Here is a 19,955-nt window from a genome sequence, read left to right as displayed (position 1 = left end):
GTGCAGCGGATTCGACTCCGTCAGCCATTATCCCCTGGGGCTTCTCCTTCAAGAACTCCTGTCCGAACACTTCCCTCATTCCACCAGATGACAGAGAACGTCTAGCGTAGTCTGTCTTATAGTCTCCACAGCCATCCGAAACCCCAGTCACGAGCAGCTTCAGCTACTATCATGGACAGCCTTACCGCAGCAGGCGCTCCTGAATCATCTCCGTCCACTGGAAAGCTCATAAGATAGATCCCTCCTTGCTCCAGACACTGTAGAGTGTAGCCCACCTTGATCCATTGATCTTCTCTTGAATTAGAAGAGTGTGGAGGCGGGTCTCTGGCCTGTTTAGACGCCGAAGTTTGATGGACTCTGCTGCACTTCCAGCCGACTGCTCCGCCTGGAGCCTCGTCAACCGCCGCTTTCGACTCTCCATCTCAACCACCATCTGGGACAGCTCCAAAACTTTCAATTTCAGTCGTTGATCTTCTCCCGACTTAGAGTGTGGAGACTGGTCTCTAGCTCAGACTTGACGCTTTAGTGACCTGCTACTGTGGTGCTCGACTTGCTTGGATATTTGGCCACAGCTCCGAGTTTTCTCACTCCAACTTTTGGATTTGATTTCCCTTGAAGCAATCTGACACTGAGTTCTTTGCTGATACTTTCATCCGAGCAGCTGTACGAGCATTCCTGGACAGCCCTGACCCGTTTTCAAAGTCTCCGTCAACTAGAGAGCTCTACCAGATGACAGAGAACGTCGACCGTAGTCTGTCTTATAGTCTCTGCAGCCCTCTCTGTGAATCTGAATACCCCCATCGTCACGAGCAGCTTCAGCTATATCATATTCTCGCTATCACCATCTCGTTGCAGTCGTTCCCTTGCTACTATTCCTTCAAGCTGTGAACATTATACCGCAGCAGTATCTCCTGTCTCATCTCCATCGGCTGGAAAGCTGATAAGATAGATCCCTCCTTGCTCCAGACACTGTAGAGTGTAATCAAACTTGATCCATTGATCTTCTCTTGACTTAGAAGAGTGTAGACGCTGGTCGCTGGCCTGTTTAGACGCCTGAAGTGTGATGGACTTCTCCACCTGGAGCCCCGAGACACGGTCGTCACGTGCTGCTTTCACGTCTTGGACAGCTGCAAATCTTTGGAGTCGAGTCCTCGAGAAGGTCGATCTTCTCTCGACTTAACTGGTCTATAGCTTTAGTGGCCTCCTACTGTGATGCTCAACTTGCTTGGAGATCCAACTTCTGGATTTGACTCTTGAGAGTTGGCTTCTCCGATGCTAGAGTCCGAGCACTGGCCTCCAGTTGACCAATCCTTGCAGCCAACTTCTCGAGCTCGGAGCCAACTTCATTTCTTGTTTCTTCGACGTGCTTAGAATAGTTTGCTCGTGTTCTCTTCTCAGGGAAACCCAGGGTCTAGTCGTCTTAGAGTTCGCTCCAGCCCAGCCGATCATCTTCTCATCATCATGGTTCCGACAAAACAAACACTCATTGTTCACTCCAGCTCTCTACAACAAACACGGAAGTTATTAGCAAACGGCCATCTGGAATCTAGAAGGTATATCAAACTTACCTGTCTCCTCTTGAATTCGGCAACAAAATCTCTCCCCGCACGATCATATAGTTCTTTTGCCTCCTTCACGAAGACCACCTCGCCGGACTGAAGCTTCTTCCACGGTTTCCTCTCACTCGGGATCCTATCCAGCATTTTCTGGAGCCTCATCATCTTCCGCGCTCGCTTGATCCTCTCTCGGTCGCTGGATTTGCCGTTGAGCTCCTCGTAAAGCTGCTCGGTGAGTCTGATCAGAATCCGGAGCGCGCTAACACTCCAAGACTTTTCCTCGTACTTTTCCTCTTCTGTTTCCTCGCGCTTTTCCTCTTCCAAGCTGCGGATCTTCTTCTCGGTTTTTCCCCTCTGGTTTAGCCACCGGTTTGCCTTGTGGAAAGATTCGAGATACGCGAACTCAACATATCCCCCTCGGCCATCGCTAAGATGGGTTTCACTCCGCCGTCGGGTGCCGTCGAGAAGAATGTCCTCCGCTGAGGAAGAGAAGCGAACCATCTTCGGACTGGAACCTGCAAGTCCAGGAGGCCATCGTGAGTCACAGTAGAAGAAGAATGCGAAAAGCAAAAGGAACCATACCTGGACGACGACCCCCGGCTGGCAGTAGAATTGGCTTGGGTCGCTGCTCCTCCTGCTTGGGTTTGTCATTCTCCTGCTGCTTCATCTTCTCTTGATCGTCTTCCCGTTCCAGCGGCTGCTTGATCGGCTTGATCGTCTGCTCCTCCTCTTGTTCCAGCTGCTGCTTCATTGGCTTCATCCGCTGCTCCTCCTCCTGTTCCTGCTCTTGCTTCATCGGCTTGATTGGCTTGATCGGCTGATTCGGCTGGTTCTTCTCCTCTCGTTCCAGCTGTGGCTGCTCCTTGTGACCTTGCTCCTGTTTCACCTCGCACCTGAGTTCCTTCGTCTGATCGGCTTCTTTCTCCTCCTCGTTCAGCTTCTCTTGCTCCTCCTCGCTCAGCTGCTCAGCTTTCTTCTCTTGCTCCTCCTCCTTCAGCTGCTTCTCGGCTTCGTTTTCCTCCTCTTGTTCCAGCTTCATCGGCTTCATCTGATCGGCTTCTTTCTCCTCCTCGTTCACCTGCTCGGCTTTCTTCTCTTCCTTCAGCTGCTCCGCTTTCTTCTCTTGATTCTCCTCTTCGTCCTCCTTCTCTTGTTCCGGCTTGATCGGCTCCTTGTGCCCTCGCTCCTGTCGTATCGCTTCTAAGACGATTTTCACCTCGCGCCTGAGTTCCTTCAACTTCAAGGCGGCTTCTCCCGAGACAGCCTCACAGACACGATCTTGGACCTTCAGCTTCCAGGCCGCCGCGTCCATGGCTTCCGGGTGGACCTTTTTGTCGCTCTTGTGCGCCTTTTTTGGTCGGAAGAGAGACCACAAACCTGTGACGCATCCACAGCGCTCCTGCTCTGTTCGCGCCATAGCTTGCCCTTTGCAAAATGCCTTTAATGCCCTAACCCTTACTAAAATGTATTTCACATTAATGTATAAATTAGCAATATAGCAAACACTTTATAGCTTTTTAAAAATTAAGTTGGAATAGTATCAAAATAGCAATTGTTGTATTTGAGGAAACATGTAAGAAACTATCAGATCCCAGAAGCCATCTATATAACTACAAAATCCCATTACAAACACATAGACTAAACATTATAAAATCAATTACCTCCTACAATGCTACAAGACACTTTGGCTGGAAGTGTGCTTCTGAATGTCTGGATCTAGCCACAAAAAAGTTTGAAAGACAAAAGGAAATTGAGTCGATGGGATTTTAGTATCTAGGCTGGCAAGACCTAAGTTGGAATCACTCATTCTGGGAAAGGAAAGTAATTACATTCCATTTTATCAAGCACTAAGACTTTCACTATCTCTACATCTGTTTAGTTTGCTGCTGCAAAGGGAAATTGTTTGGATGACTAATTACTATATTCTACATGGTTTTTAGACCCCAAATTAGAGTCCCTACCTGCTGTAGCCATCATAAAAGGGTCCTAAATTAAGTAGCTGGTTAAAGCTGATGCTAATCACAGTCAGGTCTACATTTTTCATTCAGTACATGCATTTATATGAGCAATTTGACAATCAACTTGCAAACATGTCACTATAACTTTGTTGGAGCTTGGGATCACATCAGAAAATTAAATTATTTAGCCATTTCTTAAGAGTTTGAATAAACATGAACTTTAAGCCTTGGAAGTTACCTCAAGTGTGAACTCAAACCATGGTTTGCAGATTCTACCAAGGATTGATCCATCACAAAAACGTTCTGGATGTCATAACACTCCAGTGACCTTAAGGTTGAGAAGAAGCCACTCCTCTTGCTGCCACTCATGCCAATCTTCAGCTTGAAACCAGCCTTTTGGAGTGGCCCTTTGACAAGCTTGAGCATTGTGGGGAACTGAAACACCATTGACTTGATTGACTTGACACTATTGATTTTCTCAAGCATAGATATTAGTGCATTGATATCTTGGTGCTTAGCTTCACCCTTTCACCCATGATGCTGTTGCACGCCTGTAGAGAATACCCTAGAGCATGCTGGGGGAAATAAAGAGATTGAGGAGCTATGAATCACAGCACTCTAGAAGCAATTTAGCAAGAAAATCGAAGATATGCAAACCTCCCATTAGCTAAAAGCAAACATCAACACAATTATTCACTAAGACATGGTTATAAAATGACTTTTTGACAGTTAGGGTTTGACAACCTTATTATTAAAAATTTCTACTGTGACTTGGCAGCACCCTATAGAAATATAATTTTTTGTGCCTTGCATGTAGCAACATTTGATTTGCTTAATAGTAGTGTCATTGCTATTTAGTATTATTAAATAATCTAATTGATTAATAATTATAATTATAATTATAATTTATAAATCAAGATTAACCAACCAGAGTAAATAAGAATATACTAGGATATTTAGGAAAGTTAATAAATTATAAACATGTTTTATAAAAAATAAATAATACCCATTAAATAGTAGAATATCCTAGAATATTTAAGTATATTCTAGGTATATCCACCACCAACCTAGACAAAATTCTAGGGTGAAATAGAACCTTACTTTGAAAGGAAAGTGAGATTTTGTAGCACCATGATACTAGGCTAGCTTGCTAGACTCTTGAAGCTCAAGTGCCTTGGGCTTGCAAAAATCAGGTCACAGAATACATCCCAAAAAATGTTTACATTTTCTTGTCTCTCAAGTATTTAGATTTTGAGGAAAATCCAACTCTAAGGAGTGCAAGCCTGCCTTGAGAATTCTTCCAACTTGAGAGTTCTTGACTTTGGATCAAACATACATCCGGATAGCTTATATTCCCCTGAGATATGCAATATAGAGCTAGGTACTAGTATAAACTAATTGAGCTCAAACAACTTTCTAACCTACACTAGCACGTAGACAGAAAAAAACAAAGAAATAAGATTGTAGCTGTAGTAATTAAATAGTGTTTAACCATTTTTGTAGTGTGTGGAATTAGAATATACTATCACTATGAATATTTAGAATATTAAGGAATTTTTATGTTTATAATTTATAAAGCAAGATTAATCTTATTGCATATCAACCATTAGATGGTAAAATAAATAAGAATATACTAGAAAGTGTTTAGGAAATTTTATAAATTATATACATGTCTATAAATTGTAAATACAAGATTAATTTAATTAAATAATACCCATTAAATAGTAGAATATCCTTAAGTATATCCACCACCACCATGAAATAGAATACCTCACTTTAAGAGGAAAGTCAGATTTTGTACACATCTTTATAGCATGATACTAGGCCAGCTCACTAGCTCCTTGAAGCTCAAGTTCCTCAGGCTTGCAAGAATCAGCTCACAAAATACATCCCAAAAGACATTTACATTCTCTTGTCTCTCAAATATTTAGACTTTGGGTAAGAACTAGCTCTAGGAACTTGTTCCACCCTGCCTTGAGAATTCTTCCAACTTGAGAGTGCTTGACTTTGGATCAAACTGGCTATAGAGCTAGGTACTAGTATATACTAATTGAGCTCAAACAACTTTTCTAACCTACACAAGCATGAATAACTAGACAGAAAAAAAAAACAAAGAAATGAGATTGTAGTTGTAGTAATTAAATAGTATTTAACCATTTTTGTAGTGCATGAATGTTTAGAATCTTAAGGAATAAATAGGAAGGGCGTTTTTATCAAGTAATTATCAAGTAAGGGCTCTTTAATGACTTATAATGCTTTGATCTCCAGCTAAACATGGTCAACAATATCAGCACCATCTCATGAAACTCCTTTGCCTACTTATTCCATTTTCACAAAAAATTTACAAGGTTCTACCAACTTCTTCAGCTGGATGATGGCTGAAAGATCTAGTGAGAAAATTAAAGTTAATCTGGAGTATATAACTCGTAATTATCGTGATCGTTTTATCTTCACAGCCTAGACCGAGTGATCGATCACGATCAAGCGAAAACTTTGAGCCTGCACAAATCCTGTGTGACCAGGTAAAACAACTTCACATTCTCAGAGTTCTAAGTAGCTTGGACTGAAACAATGTTTTACCTGCTGAAGTCAGGCTCATCTGATATGAAGGTTAACGATCTGGCAGCTCCCAAGGACCGGGAGCTACAAACTTTCCAGTAGGAAGCAGTACGTCTCAATCTAAGCTCGCATGACAAACAGTCACTACGAACTCCCGACACAGCGAACAATCCATCACTCGAGACCACAGCAGCTGAAGAACCATGGCCTCGTGATGGAGAAGCTAAGACTCTCTTGCTCGTGAAGAACACAACTATGCGGGGCCAGGCAACCTCATTGTTCTCTTCTCACGATGCTCCTGTGGTGGTGTAGTGGTACTATCAACAGCGCTCAAGTCTTCGAAGCGATCACGATGATCACGAGTTATATACTCCAGCGCCGCGCATCCCGGGACATTTCGGAGCCTGGAACATCTCCATCGTGCTGCATGCGAGATCGTCACCACCGCCAGCTCTCTCAAGCTCTTCCACTTCCACAACAACAACATGACCAGCGATCAAGGAGCCAGATCTCTTGCCAGGCTCGTCGAGAAGGCTGTCCAGCTCGAGAACTTTCGCTTCTCATCGACTAGAGTTAAGGTGGCGCTGGCTTTGGCCATCGCTGCTGGATCCAAGCTCAAAGTTCTCAACTTGTGGTGCTGTGCTTAAATTGAAATGGAAAATTTCAGCCATGTTGAATCTACATTGACCCATAACCATGCCATGAAAAAAAATTTCCTGGGCTTTGTACATAAGTTAAAGAGCGCTCTACACTTCCCTGGCGCTGCTGTTTCTTCCACATATGCAACCAGGAAACGGGTTGGCAAAGAAATAGTCTTCGTGCTTTGGGACGGGACCAGGAACTCTTAGCGCTGGACCTCCAGTCCTCACTTCGTGTAGCATTTTCACTTGAGACGCAAATTCATCCCAAGACATATTCCCAGCTCCATAGCTATCAATGAGCGGAATCAGCTTTCGCCTGGAGGAGAGTGGAACGAAAGTTAGAGAATGGGAGAAACTATAAACGTAGCATGGAAAAGAACCTGTCCGGGCTGATTGTCTTCCGAAAGCCATCGTAGCGTCTGTGTCCCTGGAGCGCTTTGGCCATGTTTCCATCGTGTGTGAACACGAAGACATCGCTCTCAAGAGCCACTGCGTAATCCACAGCCGAGAGCCTGTTTTGGTACCTAGCGAGCGTTGAGAGCTCCTCATAAGTTGCCAACGTCGAATGAGAGTACACGCCTGGAAAGATCTTCTTCAGCGACGCCATGCTGCCGTTCCCATAAGTTTCCCCGGCGACAATGTAGATGGCCGTGGGCTCGGGATAGCCAAGAGCTTTGAGAAAAAGCCCAGTCTCGTAAGGGGTTAGAGGACAACCACCTTGCCTGCGTTTCTCCTCGCCGTCAATTTCCTTCTCTTTCCAATGCCGCACGTCGTATCTCATGCGCTTCAGTTCTCGTGCTTCCTCTGTGGACAAACCGTGTGTACATCCAGTAAAAGACAGCATGTCTTTTTCGTATCTGGAACGAGCAATTAGAGAAAGAAACACAAGCTCAAGTTTTCACTACCTGAGATGCAGCGCAATGAACGGGCCTGTACTTTGCATTCTCTTGATCAGCGCGTCTGCCACTCTTTGCAAAGGTTCTGTGAACTTGAGTGCATGGTAATTCGCACGGCATCTCAGCCTTTGGATCTCGTCTGGAAGGCCGTTGTTGGCAAGCCTCGAGTCTGCATGCGTCAGGTGCAAAACCTTGTGCTCTTTGAGCAATACCGTCATGTTGTTTCTATAGTATGATTCCTGGAACAGTACAAAGATAAAGCAACCATTGCACAAAGACAAAAACTTAAAGCTTACATTGGACCACGATACAGGAGCCTTGCGGAAAGGAACGACATCCCGGAGAGAGGGAGGCAGCGCTTCAACAATAGACACGTCTTTCTCTAACGCGTGGATGAAATAGTTTACATCAAATATGTCCTTGAAATCGCTGAGAAGAAACAGTAAGTTGAAACGACGAACCGAACAGTTCAACGAACTGGAGCTACCTGGGATCATTCCAAAAGGATGTCTTGTCAAGGACAGGAACGACGAGGGTCGCATTCATAAGCCGAGCGACAGCAACCATGTCGCAAATCTACATCAAGCAGAAAAACCTCCGGCCTTCAACGATTTCTTTGAAAAATACAAGTCTCAGAAGCATACCCCCGTTCGCATTTGATTGAGTCCGCCATTGGCAGTCACTAAAAGGTAACCATTCGTCACTGCTTCTGGTCCTGCAAAAAAACATCCACCCATAAAGATGTAAGCTTCATCCGCTAAGACAGGAAAAAGCTCTAGGTACCTCTATGATGCCGGGAACGAGCAATGCATTGGCGGTATCTATCGCTGCGTGGCCTGGCCCAGAGCTCGTCATAGTCCTGCTTACACCCAAAACTAACTAAAACCTAAAGAGTCGAATTTACGAACCTCTTGCCGGCCTACCCAGGAAGAAAGGAGTTTTTTCTGTGTGGGATCGACGATCGCGAACTCCGACTCCGATACCGCTCGTAGCATCGCGCTGGAAGGACGATCCTGTGAAATTTGAGCGCTAAGAATCAGAGAAGTTCCAAGGAGGAGGCGAGAAATTCTCACCCGGAATCCAGCCTGCGTTGGAAGAGACCGCCCGATCGAGACTAGTTTGAGCGTGACGAGAAAGATCGTCGCCAATGCAGATAGAAACACTCCCCAGTTCCGCGCTCCCTTCTTCGTGTGCAGCATTGCCCGGAAGAGGACGAACTCCACGAAATCTTGCAACGTGTGCCTGAATTGCTGGAATTTCTTCGCGTGTGCCGGCAGCGCCCCATGGACGACAGCAAACGGACCTTCCTTCTCGAATTTCCGGGAGCGCCTGTTGATCGGAGCCGAAATCACCTGTGGCGCAGGATCTTGATGAGCTGGGAGCGCGTCGGGAGGATCGGGATTGGCGCCGCATCGCCAGTGGAAGCGCATCTTCGATCGATCGCCCGCTGGAAGTCCCCCTACCAGAAACTCCTCATCTTCGCGAAGAGAAGAACAAGAAAGAGATAGGTTTTTGGAAGATTCGCGAGAATGCAAAGAGGAGCATGGCCGCGCGGCAAAGAAGAAGGGAAGAAGGCCGTGAGAGGTTTGTTACTCAACCGTTGGATTGCGGGAAGTGACGGCCTCAACGCGATCACGTAAGGCCTATCCACGTGGCCAAATGCTGGCGCTGTGATTGTTCCCTGTGGCGTACGGAGGCATCATAGTCGTTTACCGATGTTTCACGTTGCTGAGCTGGCGAGCCCAGGAGCGTTGGATCAAGCCTCGCGTGGGAAATCTTTACCTTCAGCGCATACAGGATCTTGGCCTGAATGGAACCTGTATCGACGGTTGGCGTTAGGTTAAAATATTCGGTTAAGACATTTTCACTCTCGCTAGAACCCTAACAACAGGGTATAAGCCCTAAAGTGGGGGGCAGATGATCTTGTGTGGATTGTTCCGGCGCAGCAGCAAATGCGGGAGTCATTGCTCTGGATTCTGGTGTGGATCGCTCTGGCTCATCGAGCACAGGGATCAAATGCGGTGGTGGATTATCTAGATCTGATCGATGACGCGACGAAGCAAAGATTTTCCGAGGACTGGAAGAATCTCATCGAGATTGTGGCGCCAGGGAGCTGCCTGGGTAATGTTTCGACGGGAGTAGCAGATGGCAGCTGTGGAACATCGATTCGGATAGGTCGGAGGCCGACACAGGAAGACACGCTGATTTGTTTTCCTGGAATTGATCTTCCTCCTCTATCAGGTCAGTATTGCGTGAATTTCCCTCCATTTTTTCTCTAGCTCATCTCGGTTGACAGGGAAAAAGTTTTCGTTTTCTTTGCTTGGAGTTTTTGATGGCCACGGTAGTAAAACAGCCAGTTCGATTTGCGCACACTGCCTCCATAAGTATTTCCTACATCACGTGTACAAGATATCTACAGCGACATTGCAATCGCCAAGGAATGACAACTTTCCTGACGCTAAATCTTCTATTTCGGATGAAGAGCTGGAAGGAATTTTCTGGAGAAAGATTATGAAGGAAGCACTCGCAGCGGCTTTGGTCGACATCGAAGAAGCTTTTATTAAGGTCTGAAGCTAATGATCTAGATCCTAGATGGTTTTCATGCCAAGATTTACAGAGAGCCATTGACGGTGAAGCGATGGGAGGCACGACTGCTTGTGTAGCCATTGTAATTGACGATCATGTTCTCGTAGCGAATATTGGCGACTCCAAAGCTTTAATTTGTTCTCTATCTGATGAAGGTAAGTTAATGTGTTGCATGCTACTCGTGAGTACTGAACTGCCGCCTGCAGAATCTGGCGTTCTAAATGCGGAGGAGCTTACGTTAGATCATCATCCCAACCGAAGAGACGAGAAGCTGAGAATTGAGTCCTTTGGTGGTTATGTCGAACACTCCCGAAGCATTCCCCGTGTCGCTGGAATTTTAGCTGTTTCACGGTCTATTGGAGACTTGGCGCTTAAGAAGTAAGTTATACTTCTCGTCATATACTTGTCTCTTTGCATTTTCATTTTGTTTTACGTTTAGGTACGGTGTAATCTCAGAACCCGAATTTACTGGCTGGAAAAAGATTGGTGACAAGAACAAATATCTAGTTCTAGCATCCGATGGGATTTTTGAGACTATGAGTTCCCAGGATGTTTGCGCGGTCTTAAAAAGTATTGAGGTCGGAAAGGACGTTTCTCGAACTCTAAAGAACAGGTTTTTATCTGCGAAAGTTGCGATTCCCTTGCCGCCTCCAAAAGAAATGACTTCTCCACCTGAGTCGAATTTGTGCCGCGACTTCCTGCATACCTGTTTACCGGGGCGATCAGATTTGGAGAACGAGATAACCTCTGGCAGATATCAGCTTAATGTTATGGCCGACGGAATCGTCGACAGTGCTTTTAAACTGGGAAGTACAGACAATCTTGCAACCGTTGTCTATGCCCTTGGCGATATTCCGAATATTGAAAAGAGCGAGAACGATCACGATACTACTATGGATGACAATGCGACATCAGGTTCTAGCACCTTTTTTTTTCCCTTAATGTTTTTCCTCATGCTTTTTTGTCTACAGGCTGTAATTACTTTCCTGAGAGTGTTACTAAGACACCAGGATCTCTTGTAACTGGTGTCATTGTAAGTTTTCATTTTATCTTGAGTATCACTCATGTTCTCTTTTAGGTTGGTCGTGAAGGCGCTCGCTTTTGCTATTCACTCACAGAACCTCTACATAGAGAAGTGATTTCTCATTTTCAGTATGAAGGTCGTTCGAAGAAACCAGAGAAGCTATGCCCTTCTAAGTTTAGTTTCGTACTCCCAGGTAAAGACGGGTTTGGATTACAAATAATAAAACGCTGTTTTTCTCAGACACGAGGGAAGCCGTTCCTGCAAATGTCGAGCACAATCCCGCACCATGCCAACTTATAGACCTTATTGCTGCAGTTCCCACTGATTTTGAGAGCTTCGCAAGCTTAAATGTCTCTACATCAAAAGTCTTTGAAGCTCCCCCTTCTTTTATGCTTCATCATTATAGGTAAGAACAATCCTATTCACAACATACTCACAATGTTAACACTGCAGGTACATTCTTAAAAAGAAGTTTGCGCGGGGTTCTTTCGGGCAAATATGGTTGGCTCTCCGAAAGGAATGCAAAACTGAAGAGCTTGGAACGGGGTTTTGCGAATGGCGTTTGCACGAGGATAATTTTGAGTCAAATGCAGACGGTCTTGAGGACGATGTTTTCGTCTTGAAGCAAATTCTGGTAGATTCTTCTTTAAGCATGTGCTTACTGTCTCTAATTTTTTAAGAATGCTGCAGCTCAATGGACGGCCGGAAATTCGATTGAGTGGTTTGAGAGAGAGGCACTTCGGAGAGATTTTCTTAAACGCGTCCAGAAGTCGGCTAAGTACCGAGGAAGGACTCAACCATGTAGCGCGTTTCCTGGACTCGTTTGTGGTGCAAGGCAATCTCTGGCTAGTGTTTAAGAAAGAAGGCCGATCTCTATCTCGGCTGCTTTACGAATCGGAACGAGCACCAGGAAGTAATGGCTCTGAAAGCGAAGACAAAAGACTGTTTGAAGTCGTACGACCATCGGCATGGTGGCGGTGGCTGAAAACTACAAAAAAAGGTCAACGGGAAATGCGCAACTTACTCCGTCAGTTGGTACGTTCCTGGTTGATTTAGTGTTTGAATCATTGGAAACTGAAATTGTATCTTTTCAGCTATTAGCCGTCAAAGCATGCCACGATCGTAATATTACACATCGAGACTTAAAACCAGGTATAACATATGTTTTACAGCTATTTGCTCGCTTACCTCTACGTCTCAGAAAACATGGTCGTCCAAGAACCTGTGGATAGTACGAATAAAAGTATCAAATGGCCTGCGAATCTCAGTTTGTAAGTTCAAACGAAGGAGCATCAAGGTACTAATACATATATTTCAGACGCTTAATTGATTTCGGGAGTGCTATAAATCCATTTACGCTACAGCATTTGTATGGATCTGCGGGACCAAGCAGGTAAATTTCTTTGTTTGAGTGTGCTTCTAACAATCAAGACTCAGAAATGAGCACACGCCGGAGTACGCTCCTCCAGAAGCTCTACTTTTTGACCACTGGATGCATTTCCATCCAAATCAAACCAAGGCGTAAGTGAGTTCTGTTTTAGCAAATGGTCTTACTTTGTTGCTGTAGGCATGACATCTGGAGTGTAGGGGTAATAATGCTGGAAATCGTTCTAGGCACTCCCCATGTATTTCAAATAAGCGCTCGAACACGAGTTCTTCTCGACAGAAGTTTGGGAGGCTGGGACGAAGAGTCGAAAAACGTTGCTTACATGTCAGTACGTTGTCTGTTTTCTGCCAAACGTGATGTTACAAGAATTTCTTCAGGTTACGAGCTTTCATGGAGATGTGCATTTTCTTGCCTCGTGTTCCTCCTCGGCATCATCGAAATGAAACTGTGAACCACCAGGTCCGATAGTTATCTGATCTCAAACTTTGTGACATATTTACTTGTTCAGGAAGAAAGTCAGCTTGCTTCAATGGATTGTAGTGAAGCTGCCCTGCAGAGAAAGATCCAGCAACGAGATCCACTAGGATTGGGGTTTGTCTGAGCCATGTACGTGTTTAAGGCATTAACTTTCTGTTGCAGCATGCCAGACATATGGTCATTTCGGCTTCTACGTCAACTTCTTCAATGGTATCCGGTGAGCTTTAAAACGCTTTTTCTATACGTTTCCTGACTTAACATTTTCAGGAGGATCGTATTTCAGTGGACGAAGCTTTAAGTCATCCATATTTCCATCGTAATTTGCAACGTTAGAACGATATGACTTTGACTACCCGAGACGGTAAGACAAAAAATACTCTTTTCTTTCTGGTTTTTCACGAAGAACAGTTCGGCGGTTATTGCAGTTAACCAAGACTAGATTCAGAGGACGAAATGAGTTTCCTGGCTAGCTGTGAGTAAATGTTTTGCGAAATTCTCAATTGTGCTTGCTTTAAACTTGTTGCAGCTTTATACAGAATCAAGGTTCCCTGTTGCTGCAGCTTTCTGCTTCTTATTCTTTTGCTGAGCGCGATATTAGCGTAAACTCTCTTACTTCTTTAGCTGACAAGCAGCTTGTCCTTTTCCAGTGCGCGTAGCGCCGCAACGCCACCTCGCGGCTGGAATTCTTATGATTCGTTTTCTTTTACTATTTCTGAGGAACAATTTTTGGAAAATGCGAAAATTGTATCAGAAACTCTTAAGCCGCATGGATATGAGGTAACGGCTACTTGTTTTTCGCCTGTCAAGCTCACAGTCAGATATGATGCAGTACGTCGTAATAGATTACCTGTGGTATCGTAAGCTAAAACATGGATGGTTTAAAACTTCTGCAAAGTCGCCCGGTTACGATCTCATTGATAAGTGGGGACGACCGCTTCCGGATCCAAAACGATGGCCTTCCACGACCGGTGGAAAAGGATTTGCACCTATTGCCGCTAAAGTTCATGCACTGGGTCTTAAGCTCGGTATTCACGTCATGAGAGGAATCAGCACGACAGCAGTAAAGAAGAAAACTCCGATCTTGGGCGCATTCAAGAGCAATGGACATGCATGGAACGCTAAAGATATTGCTTTGATGGATCAAGCCTGCCCGTGGATGCAACAATGCTTTGTGGGGATCAATACCAGCAGTGAAGGTGGAAAGCTTTTCATTCAATCTCTTTACGATCAATATGCTTCTTGGGGGATAGACTTCATCAAACATGACTGCGTTTTCGGGGCAGAGAATCCCCAGCTCGACGAGATACTCACAGTTTCAAAAGCTATTCGTAACTCAGGACGTCCGATGATATATTCTTTGTCCCCGGGAGATGGAGCAACACCCGGGTTGGCTGCAAGAGTGGCGCAACTTGTAAACATGTATCGAGTTACTGGGGACGACTGGGACGACTGGAAGTATCTCGTGAAGCATTTTGATGTAGCAAGGTACCAAGAATTGCATTCTTTGTATTCTGTTAACTTGCACTGTTTCAGAGACTTCGCAGATGCGGGACTCATTGCCATTCCTAGCGTGGTTGGAGGCAAGTCTTGGGTAGACTTAGATATGCTACCATTTGGACGTCTTACGGATCCTGGTAAACTAGTTTTTTGTTTTGTTCTTTTGACGAAGTCAGGGTTTTCTCGTTCCAGCTGCTGCTTATGGTCCGTATCGAAATTCTAGGCTGTCTTTGGAGGAGAAGAAAACACAGGTTCAGTTAAGTGTACATTGTAATGCACATCACTCACATTTTTTCTTGGTAGATGACGCTCTGGGCAGTGGCAAAGTCTCCTCTCATGTTTGGAGGTGATTTACGACGTTTGGACAATGAAACATTGAGCTTGCTTACAAATCCGACGGTTTTGGAAGTAAACTCTCACAGTACGGGCAACAGAAACGCTCAAGGGAATGACGCAGAACGAGTGTGGGTCGCTCATGGGCGAGGCAATGGACAAATCTATATCGCCTTTTTCAACTTATCGCGGAAGAAGCGAACGGTCACGTTGCCTCTGGTACACCTCATACAACGAAGGACCCCGAAAAACGAGACGGACGAGTACGTAGCTTGCGCTGGAAATGAAGCTTGGAGCCAGAAACCAGTGGCAGTGATCAACGTTTTAGCCGAAGAAGTTGCTGGACATGGCACTGTACTGTTTTCCCTTTTATGCAACGTTGGAAGCCGTGAAGAGGTATGGTTCGCTAGTGTTTATAACATTTTCAGCCATCTCTCTCCGTTACTTTTGCAGGGAAGTAGCATCTAAATCGCTTGGCAGATATGATGAAGTTACCAGAGGCGATTACATGGCGGTGAGTCCACCAGGATCACAAAATAAAGATAAGAAGTTTTCTTATCAGGATGGAGCCAAGTTTGATAGAAGAATGTAGGCAGCGGAGTTGAGCTGGTCACAATCTACAGCATTCTCGGCTGCTTCTGCGGCGTGACTATAGTTGGACTGGACATTTGATGCACTGAGGAGCGTGGTCCACGAGATGCTATTCGATTCAAACGGCATTTCTTGAGCGACAGTGCTAGCATCGTCGAGCCTCCCGAGCCGGCCGAGAAGATCGACAATGCAGTGGTAGTGCTCCACGACAGGCTTCATGGAGTAGTCAGACGTGATAGTGGTGAAGTAGTAACGGGCTTCGTCAAAGAGACCAGCGTGGCTACAAGCCGAGAGAATGACAACGAAGGCAATCTCGTCGGGCAGCTTACCATCGAGCGCCATGAGCTGAAACGCCTCCAGCGCGACTTTGCCGTCACCACTCCGGGCATAGGCCGCAACCAAGTTACTCCACACGACCACGTCCGGGTTTACGAGCTTGTCAAACAGCTTTCGAGCTTCACCCAGCTCTCCACAGCTTGCAAAGACGGTGACAAGGTTCGCGACGAGCAGATTATCGGCCTCGCCGTGTCCGGCTTCTTCGAAACAGGAGAAGATCTCTCTCGCTTGTGCTGGAGCTCCGGCGATCGAGCAGGCCTCCATAGCCGCAGTGGTGGCAACCACGTCGGGAAGAACACCATCTTGGTCCATGAGTTTGAAGGCTCTCACTCCATCCAAGGCTCGGCCGCTACTCTTGGCATAAGCAGTGATCAAGCACGTCCACGACACAACATCTCGATCTTCCATGGCTCGAAACAGTGGCTCCGCCTTGTCGATCTTGCCGCTGGTGGCGCAAGCTTGGAGCATGGAGTTAAACGACACGAGACTTCTCTCCGGCATTCTCTCAAACACCATCTCGGCATTCGCAAAATCGTTGTGCTGTGAGTAAGCCGAGAGGAGGATGTTCCATGACGCTATGTCTTTGTCTGGGTGTTTCTCAAATACAGCTCGAGCTTCGTGCAAATCCCCGGCTTTGGCATTTGCGTAAAGTAGCGCGTTCCAGGCCACAATGTTGTGCTCGGGCATTCTCTCAAACAAGTAAACCACCTGACTTACATCTTTTTGCTGACTACACGTAACGATTATAGTTGACCATGAGACGAGGTCTTTGACCGGCATGGAGTCAAAGATCTTCCTAGACTCCGCCAACTTTCCTTGGCGAGCATATCCCTCAATCATCACATTCCACGAGAATAAATCTCTTTCCGGCATAGAATGAAACAGATATTCCATCTCTTCAAACTCGCCAACTTGAGAGGACGCGTGCATCAACACGTTCGATGCAACCAGATTCCTTTGCGGGATATCGTCAAAGATTCCCTTGGCCGCCTTTAGATTCCGTGCCTGAGCATATCCCATGAGAATGCAAGTCCAAGATACCACATTGGGCGCCGGAATCCTTCCAAAGATGCTTCTTGCCTGGTCAAAATCTGCAACTTTCACATACCCATACAGCATGGAATTCCAGGACACAGCATCTCTCTCCGGCATCTTATCAAAGAGAACCTTGGCATCTTCTACAAGCCCATCCTGCGAATATGCCGAGATCATTGTGTTCCAAGTGACATGGTTCCGGATAGGTGCTTGGTCAAAGAGCAATCTAGCCTTCGGTATCAAACCATTGTGAGAATATGCTCTTATCATGACATTCCAGGAGACAACATTTCTCTCTGGCATTCTCTCAAAGAGATCCTCGGCATTACGAACATCCCCATTTTGGGCATATGCGGTCAGCAGAGTAGTCCACGAAATAACATCGCGGATTTTCATTTTTTCCAGCATATCTTTTGCTTTATCGATTAAACCGAGCTTTACATAAGCTTGAAGCATAGCATTGCAGGATACCACACTCGGTTTTGGAATATTTTCAAACGTTAGCTCAGCTTTCCGCACATTCCCGATCAGGGAATATGCCGTCACCATTGTAGTCAGCGACACATCGTTCTTGTCCACCATCTTTTCAAACAGTTCTTCAGCTTGCTTGAATTTACCCGTAGAGACATAGCAACTTAGCATTATATTACAAGAAACTACATTTGCTTGCGGCATCACCGCAAACAAAGCCTCGGCATCTGCCAGATTCCCTCTGTGGGCATATGCCGAAACCATAATATTCCACGTGAACGTGTTCCTGTCTCCCATGCCATTGAATATCCTGCGTGCGTCCTCGAGGCTTCCAAACCTCCCGTACATTTCAAGCAAGAGATTCCAGGAATATGTGCTGAGCTCCCAGTGATTCTCAGTAATCTTTTGGTGAAGTCTCCTACAAGCTGGAAAGTCCTTGGAACTCACACACTGTTTTAGTTTCGAGCAAACATCTCTGCTGGTTTCGTTGTCTAGCAATCTAGATGGAACCCTGATTGCTTTCATGTGTCAATCTTCTCTATACGGCATCTGGATCCATCAAACACAAACAAAAACCCAATTGCCCATACTGGGCATGTGCTTACAAGGTATATGTGGTGGATATTCCAGAGTTTTAGGGTTTTTGGTAGCGTAGCGCTACATTCTTGGATCCCACGATCATGGATTGCGGGGCGAGAAATTTGAGCCGCTGCGTCGATGATGCGTCCTGCCCGATCCGCTGCGATGGATGCCGCGTCGTCTGGTACTGCTCGCGATTCCACCAGGTTTCAAGAATCGCGGCAATCGATTGGGTCATGTAGTAGTTCTGTTGTTCTTTCGAGCAGAGCAGGCATTGGAGCGAACACAAGCTTGTCTGCAAGCGCCTTGCGCAGCAAGCGCGGAAGGCGTCCTCTGTCAGCGAATTTCCCTTTTCTTTCGAGGTATGGCTTTCAGCTAGAGTTGGACTGCTGGATTTTTCTCTCGCAGCTGGAGAGCTCGATGTGTGGATTTCTTGACAAGAGAGGACTCCACGGGAAAGGGCTGTGGAAGAACGAGTGCTCTTGTCTAGCAGGAGCAAGAAGTTCTCGCAGGGACGCGTCCTGGCATCTTCCCAGCAACGCTTGTCCATGCAAAGGCAATGTAGTGTCCTCTCGCGAGTTCTCTAGTCTTTTTCTAACTTAGCGTGTGCTCAGGTCCCAGGAACGCTCCAGCGGCACCACTGGAGAGCTGGAAGCAGTACTACGAGTGGCGTGACTTACCTTTGCATTCACCGGCAGCCATTCTTCTTCACTCGGTAAGTTCCATAGCCCAGAACTCATTCGACTAAATCATTGCTGTGGCAGCCACTTACACTCTACTATGCGATCAACCAAACAAGTTTTGATCCGAGAGAAAAGCTGACAATCCATTACCTAGGTACTTGTTTCTCAAGCACGCCATGTCTCGTATTCAATTCATCTTTCAGGCCCAGAGCGGGAGCTTGAACAGCTCGAGGTATTCGCAGAGCTTCTCGCGCTTCTTCCTGGCGCTCAAATCCACATAGACTTTGTTGGACCTGCTGTGCCTTCCTCAAGGTATGTTCTTTGTTTCTCTTTTCTTTTCGCTACTCTTATAAGAGACCCGCGCTTTGTTTCCAGCCATGGAAGCACTTTGGAGCTGGCTTCATATCCAAAGTGCCTCGATGCTAGCTGCGAGTGCAAACTTGAAACGAATCACACGATAACTCCTACCGTATCCGTATCTATGTGGAAGGGGCTGTATCACGAGGTTCATCACCAGGTGCTCCACAAGCCCTTCCGCTGTGAGAGTACTTCTTCCTGACTTTGTTCCAGATTTCTCGTGCGGATGTTGTAGTGGCTTTCAACGCCGGTGTTGCGGCATACATCACTTGGAGACCCACGATTGTAAGTCGCCTCCATATACTCTACTTTAACACCTTGTCCAAACTCTTGCCAGGAATTGCTCTTAACAATGGAAGTCCCCGTTTTCGTTACCGACTTTTGTGAGGAAGCTTGTGTGCTCGCTGTCGAGTGCATCGATTCCTTGGAGCCAAACCACGTCACTTTTCCAGTGAGCATCTTTTCATAGAAAAATCGGTGGCGTGATCCCGGTCCTTGGTGCCTTTCCAGATAACGGAGAATCCGTTCAGGCAGCCGGCTGGTCTATGGAACACAGGCATCGATCTGCCAATGCACGCGAACTGCTTCATCTTTGGTCTCGGCGTTGCACTGGAAGGACTTCTTTCTTGATGGGTGCACTTAGTGTAAGGTGTTTAAGAAAGTTTATATAAATTATAAACATGTTTATAATTTACAAATTATCAACCGTTAGATGGAAAAATATACTAAGCACATTTTCATTCCTAAAAGTTTATACCAGAAAGTATATTACAAATTTTCTGAACAAAGTTCCAGCAAAACCGCAACGGGAGAATGCACTGGCAAGCTCCTCTCGCCCTCTACAAGAGCTGTCCATCTGTGCCACAAATCTTCCCAATCGAGTGCGTTGAGGAGATCGTTTGCTCCATCCCCAGCCTGAAATCCCCGGATAGGCAAGAACATTACAAAGAACCTAAACCGGGTTTCAACTATTTCTCTTGGTCGTAGCA

General features: G+C 45.8%; 5 protein-coding genes across 7 annotated transcripts; 3 read left to right on the top strand and 2 right to left on the bottom strand.

Moving 5' to 3' along the window:
* Positions 1–6,727: 6,727 nt before the first annotated feature.
* On the bottom strand, positions 6,728–9,040 carry LOC9639113 (O-fucosyltransferase 19). Its single transcript, XM_024667491.1, has 8 exons — positions 8,594–9,040; positions 8,394–8,469; positions 8,255–8,325; positions 8,098–8,186; positions 7,907–8,039; positions 7,620–7,849; positions 7,095–7,571; positions 6,728–7,030 (listed from the first exon to the last, which is right to left on the bottom strand). Exons 1-8 carry the CDS (start codon positions 9,038–9,040, stop codon positions 6,820–6,822), a joined length of 1,734 nt encoding a protein of 577 aa, XP_024523259.1. The 3' UTR covers positions 6,728–6,819.
* A 470-nt stretch (positions 9,041–9,510) lies between these two features.
* Positions 9,511–13,643, top strand: LOC9639111. Its single transcript, XM_024667456.1, has 21 exons — positions 9,511–9,851; positions 9,907–10,175; positions 10,228–10,351; positions 10,403–10,574; positions 10,636–11,111; positions 11,168–11,229; positions 11,275–11,413; positions 11,461–11,626; positions 11,674–11,854; positions 11,911–12,255; positions 12,315–12,372; positions 12,422–12,491; positions 12,539–12,613; positions 12,658–12,741; positions 12,788–12,931; positions 12,985–13,066; positions 13,116–13,198; positions 13,247–13,301; positions 13,352–13,445; positions 13,510–13,556; positions 13,611–13,643. Exons 1-19 carry the CDS (start codon positions 9,563–9,565, stop codon positions 13,415–13,417), a joined length of 2,940 nt encoding a protein of 979 aa, XP_024523224.1. The 5' UTR covers positions 9,511–9,562; the 3' UTR covers positions 13,418–13,445; positions 13,510–13,556; positions 13,611–13,643.
* A 261-nt stretch (positions 13,644–13,904) lies between these two features.
* LOC9638854 (alpha-galactosidase) lies at positions 13,905–15,382 on the top strand. Its single transcript, XM_024667490.1, has 2 exons — positions 13,905–14,718; positions 14,901–15,382. Exons 1-2 carry the CDS (start codon positions 13,905–13,907, stop codon positions 15,380–15,382), a joined length of 1,296 nt encoding a protein of 431 aa, XP_024523258.1.
* A 90-nt stretch (positions 15,383–15,472) lies between these two features.
* On the bottom strand, positions 15,473–17,872 carry LOC112343661 (pentatricopeptide repeat-containing protein At4g02750-like). Its single transcript, XM_024667489.1, has one exon. It carries the CDS (start codon positions 17,870–17,872, stop codon positions 15,473–15,475), a length of 2,400 nt encoding a protein of 799 aa, XP_024523257.1.
* A 161-nt stretch (positions 17,873–18,033) lies between these two features.
* LOC9638853 (zinc finger MYND domain-containing protein 15) lies at positions 18,034–19,700 on the top strand. 3 transcript variants are annotated; one of them, XM_024667458.1, is made up of 10 exons: positions 18,034–18,110; positions 18,193–18,288; positions 18,335–18,482; positions 18,541–18,641; positions 18,691–18,763; positions 18,813–18,921; positions 18,985–19,126; positions 19,180–19,251; positions 19,304–19,417; positions 19,477–19,700. In XM_024667458.1, the coding sequence occupies exons 1-10, from the start codon at positions 18,096–18,098 to the stop codon at positions 19,594–19,596; spliced, it is 990 nt and encodes a 329-aa protein (XP_024523226.1). In that variant the 5' UTR covers positions 18,034–18,095; the 3' UTR covers positions 19,597–19,700. The 3 variants fall into 3 exon arrangements, with proteins under 3 accessions (XP_024523226.1, XP_024523225.1, XP_024523227.1); XM_024667457.1 differs by having other exon boundaries at positions 18,053–18,482; XM_024667459.1 differs by lacking the exon at positions 19,477–19,700 and having other exon boundaries at positions 18,053–18,482; positions 19,202–19,251; positions 19,304–19,416.
* The last annotated feature ends 255 nt before the right edge of the window (positions 19,701–19,955 follow it).

The sequence above is a fragment of the Selaginella moellendorffii genome, unplaced genomic scaffold (genome assembly GCF_000143415.4).
Source record: "Selaginella moellendorffii unplaced genomic scaffold, v1.0 SELMOscaffold_174, whole genome shotgun sequence".
Taxonomy (NCBI): domain Eukaryota; kingdom Viridiplantae; phylum Streptophyta; class Lycopodiopsida; order Selaginellales; family Selaginellaceae; genus Selaginella; species Selaginella moellendorffii.
The sequence above is the reverse complement of the archived record's forward strand: the minus strand, read 5'-3'. Positions and strand labels throughout refer to the sequence as shown.